The sequence below is a fragment of the Oxyura jamaicensis genome, unplaced genomic scaffold, assembly GCF_011077185.1.
Source record: "Oxyura jamaicensis isolate SHBP4307 breed ruddy duck unplaced genomic scaffold, BPBGC_Ojam_1.0 oxyUn_random_OJ70639, whole genome shotgun sequence".
In the NCBI taxonomy this organism is placed as follows: Eukaryota; Metazoa; Chordata; class Aves; order Anseriformes; family Anatidae; genus Oxyura; species Oxyura jamaicensis.
The window spans coordinates 1-4,657 of NW_023310108.1; the positions used below are offsets into that span (position 1 = coordinate 1).

The following is a 4,657-nucleotide window of genomic DNA, read 5'->3' on the forward strand; positions in this document are numbered from 1 at the left end:
CTACCTGAAACTGGAAGCAGCCACTGGGGCGGTGAGAGCGGTCTGAAGGATCAAGGAGGAAGGGGAGGGCAAACCAGGAGAACCATGGGAAGTGCCTAGGTCCAGACAGGCAGCTGGAAAAGGGACATTCCACAGGGACTCTTTAATCAAGACATGTGGATGTGCCTGGAAGATGGGGGAGCACACCATGATAGACAAAGCAATGACAAAGCAAGGACAGGTGAACACCAGTATTTCTTCTCCTGCAATGAACATACATCCTGAAAATTCACATTTCTTCCTGGTAGAAACTACACGGTGTGACATTTTATGGAAGGGATTGAATCCTTTGAAGTGATGAGCAGTTGCTCTATTCGTTAAGTGCTAATGAAAGTACTGGGTATTGAGGCAGAGCTTTGCTGTCTGGCCATAAGCAGTCAGGGGAAGCCACCAGAGACGCCGTTGTGTCTGAGGTACTTCCATGGTCTGGCATCTCTCCAAAGGTACCTGCAGGAGACCAGAACCCTTTGGGGGATTCAGGTGGAGACAGATGGAGTTCCTAGGGCACCTCCACTGCCAGCAGTGTTCTTTATCCTTGCAACTACAGTGCAGCCCAGCACACAAACCCCATTCAAGGACACACCCCTTCTTCAGTGAATTCCTGAGACTGACCCAAAGTGGAAACGGCCCTTGGGAACCCAAGATACTCTCCTTTGTTCCTAGTAGACAGCTGAACATCCACTTACCGTCTTGGGTCATCTGCATCAAATTCAGGCTGCAAGACTCAAGAACAGGAAACTTCAAAGAGCTGGGACACAACCCATCAAGTTGCCCCACTTGGGGAATCCATCCCCTTCCAACTGTGGGTATGAAGGTGTCAATGTGAAATGACCCGTCAGATCAATGCACAGAGGAAGGGAAACTTATTTGAATTGTGCTGTCGTTGCAGGAGGCAAAAGGCTTTGCATTGGGCCTCACACTAATCAAGGAGACCTAATCCAGTTCCTCCCTGAGATAAAGCAAACACTCAAAGCAGAGTGAAGGCCATTGAGATGTGACCTGAAATGAAGTAGGGTCTAGACCATTGGTGAAGGAACGTTTAGTGCCATCAAAAAAATAAAAATAAAAAAAAATCAAGCACTCCAACACCTAAGAGTAACGTGTCCCAGCCATGGCTCTGTCATGCCATGGGGCAGGGGAGAGGGCACTGACAGCCAAGGGACACATTTGGGTGTGGAAGGTGGGGCCCAGCAGAGACAAGGAGTCAGTGCAGTGGGGTGGAAAAGGCCAGGAGAAGCAGCCCAAGCTCTGGTGCTGCTTGGGAGGACATGTTTGTGCCAGCAGCCTGAGTGGGCAGCAGCTGTGCGCAGGCGAGGGGAGGCCAGGAAGCGCATGCCAAGAGCGCTGCTGCCAGCAGAGAGAAGGCTGGGGCCGAGGCCAAGGGGAAAGGCAGGCCCAGGGCAGGGGGCTGCAAGGGCCATGCTGAGCTCCCTGCCCTGTGGTGAAGGGACGAATGCCCTGGGCCCCCTTCCGGCTCTGCCCAGGCCAGCAAGGGCCAAGAGCGGCCTCCTGGCCCCTGCCCCTGCAGCTCTGGGCTCCCTTCCCCAGCCCTGGCTCTGCAGCACCAAGCCCTGCTGGGAGCCCTCCCCTGCATGCCCCCACCGCTCCCTGACGCTGCTGGTGCCCTCTGCCGGGCACTGCCCAGCCCAGACCAGCCCCTGCCCACCTCTCCCCACCTCCCTGCCCTCTCTCCCCAGCCCAGCCCAGCCCAGCCCAGCAGCTCAGCAAATGGAGAGACCCGAGCTGGCGGTGCTGCTCTGCAGAGCCACGGGGCTGTGGTGCCCTGGGACCCCCGCAGGACTCCCCCTGCCTGTGCTGCTCAGGGTGGGCAGCAGACCCAACTCCAGGGGGATCTCTGCTGCTGAGCCCCTTTCCATCTGCCCTGATGGCTCAGCACCACAGGGCAGTGCTTGCTAGGCCATGGGGTGTCTCTAAGGGCACAAAGGGCAGGGGAGTGCTGCACCAGACCTCGCCCACAGTGCTTCAAAATGGTTATCCTCAATTCCTGTGTAGTCCTACAGACCTTTGCCTGCTGGCACTTCACTGCCTCCCCTGGCATTGCAGAGACCTCCTTAGAACAAGGACACCTCACATTTGCTTCCCCCCCCCCGCACAAAAATCCTTCTTTGAATGGTCACACATTTTTAGATGTCCTAATCCCTGCCCACTGAGTACATGGTCCCTGCAGATCCCCTGACATCTCCTGGCAGCTCTAGATTCCTCTCCAGGCCTACATGGGCCACCAGCCCCACTGCAGGGGGTGCAGTCCAATGCAGATGAATCCAGCTGTCTACTTCTGCAACTGCCACCATAACGGGAGCTCCTGGGGCAGCCCTTGATCCCTCACAGACCACCCTGGGACTTTCAGCCTGTGTCCTTCACTCCATGAAGAACCCCAGAAAACAGAAGAGCAGGGAGCAAGCCTTTGGCTGTATTCCTGACAGCAGCACTGGAAGAGGTGTCCAGGCTTCTAGCTTTGCCCTGAGCAGCCCCTTTGGTTTCTGTGCTGCTAGCAGGGAGGCCAGCTGTGACCCAGGGCTGCACAGTGCCTGCTGCTGCCTGCAGCCACACGGATGTCACCGCAGAGACAGCAGGACTGTCATCGAGGCATAGGAGACCTCAAGACTGACACAGATACAAGAGCACAAGGGAACCATGTGGAAGCCAAAAGAGAGCAGCAGAGAAAAGGCCACGTGCTGCTGCTGGCCATGGCCATGGCTCCAGGGAAGCAGCAGCCCCGACCCAAAGGCAGCAGAGAGGCAGAGCCCAGCGGGCAGTGAGGGGCAGCCGCGAGAGCCAGCGGGGCTGCTCATCCATGGGGCAGCTGGGCTCTTGGTCTTGAGCCCTTCATGTATGCTGGGGCTGCTCCCCCAGCTCCAGAATCAGACAAGAGATAGGACTTGAGAACAGGGAAATTCTCATGGATTCTTTTATTCTATTTAAGTACCCATGATGCCCGGTTACACACCGACATGAGAGGATTGCATCAAATTAAATATCATAATCCATAGATTATGAGATAACTATAAAATATTGAAATAAATCTATTTTCACACTTGTAAGGAAGTAATAATACAGAGAAAGAAGAACAACAGATTGTCATAATATTTTTGAGAGTTCTGGTAGGGCAATTGGCCCATTATCATTGTTGGATAAGCATGTATCCAAAGACTTTCCTTAAGGCATCCTTGAGCTCCTGGTTCCTCATGCTGTAGATGACGGGGTTCAGTGCTGGAGGCACCACCGAGTACAGAACTGCCACCACAATGTCCAGGGATGGGGAAGAGATGGAAGGAGGCTTCAGGTAGGCAAAAAGGGCAGTGCTGACAAACAGGGAGACCACGGCCAGGTGCGGGAGGCACGTCGAAAAGGCTTTGTGCCGGCCCTGCTCAGAGGGCATCCTCAGCACAGCCCTAAAGATCTGCACATAGGAAACCACAATGAAAATGAAACAACCAAAAACTAAAGAAAAACTGAACACAAGTAGCTCAACTTCCCTGAGGTAGGCATCTGAGCAGGACAGCTTGAGGATGTGGGGGATTTCACAGAAGAACTGGTCCACAGCATTGCCTTGGCAGAGGGGCAGGGAAAATGTATTGGCCGTGTGCAGGACAGCATTGAGAAAGCCACTGCCCCAGGCAGCTGCTGCCATCTGGGCACAAGCTCTGCTGCCCAGGAGGCTCCCGTAGTGCAGGGGCTGGCAGATGGCAACGTAGCGGTCGTAGGCCATGATAGTTAGAATTGAATATTCTGAGCCAAAGAAGAAGACAAAAAAGAGAACTTGAGCAGCACACCCTTGATAGGAAATGGCCCTGGTGTTCCAGAGGGCATTGGCCATGGCTTTGGGGAGAGTGGTGGAGATGCAGCCCAGGTCAAGGAGGGCGAGGCTGAGGAGGAAGAAGTACATGGGGGTGTGGAGGCGGTGGTCACAGACTACAGCAGTGAGGATGAGGCCGTTGCCCAGTAGGGCAGCCAGGTAGATGCCCAGGAAGAGCCCAAAGTGCAGGAGCTGCAGCTCCCGCGTGTCTGCGAATGCCAACAGGAGGAACTCGCTCACAGAGCTGTTGTTCGGCATTTGCTACCATTGAAAACAGCTGTCTGTTGGAGAGGAAAAGGCAGAAAAAGTTAGAACACATTACTTTGAGGAAGAACTATTGCAAGCCTTAGAGTACCCCCAGCCAAGCCTCTGGATGTGAAGATACTTTCCGTAGCTCTCTCACTTGGGCTGTGGCTGGTGCTGGCTGAGAGTAGCACTGGGAGCAGGGGTAGCTGTGAGATCCCATGAGTTCCTTCCTGCTGTGCAGCAGGAGGGAAGCAGGAAGGATCCTCAAGTGCATTCTACCTGTTAGTTGCTGCAAACAACTCTGAGTGCAGAGCTGAGCTGCAGGGATTTGGTTTCCTTTCTTTTATCCCACCAGCCCCTGTACTGCTTAGGAGAGGTGTTGCGTGGCTGAACGCCCTCACATTGCCTGTGCACTCCTGCTGATAGCCTGTGGGAGTGTCCCTTGGTGAAGACCAAGCAGAGCAGCTCTGCCCACCAGGCCTGGTCTTAGCTGCCCTCGGTCAGCCCTAGGAGAGCTGCAGGACCATCCCATTCAGGGGTTTCCCTGAAAACCTG

General features: G+C 54.6%; 1 protein-coding gene across 1 annotated transcript; it reads right to left on the reverse strand.

Moving 5' to 3' along the window:
• Window positions 1-3,181: 3,181 nt before the first annotated feature.
• On the reverse strand, window positions 3,182-4,127 carry LOC118159490 (olfactory receptor 14J1-like). Its single transcript, XM_035314062.1, has one exon. The coding sequence runs from the start codon at window positions 4,112-4,114 to the stop codon at window positions 3,182-3,184; it is 933 nt and encodes a 310-aa protein (XP_035169953.1). The 5' UTR covers window positions 4,115-4,127.
• Window positions 4,128-4,657: the final 530 nt, after the last annotated feature.

Bases quoted from the DNA above. Each gene is read 5' to 3' on its own strand.
- LOC118159490 (XM_035314062.1), bottom strand. From the start codon at position 4,114: ATGCCGAACAACAGCTCTGTGAGCGAGTTCCTCCTGTTGGCATTCGCA.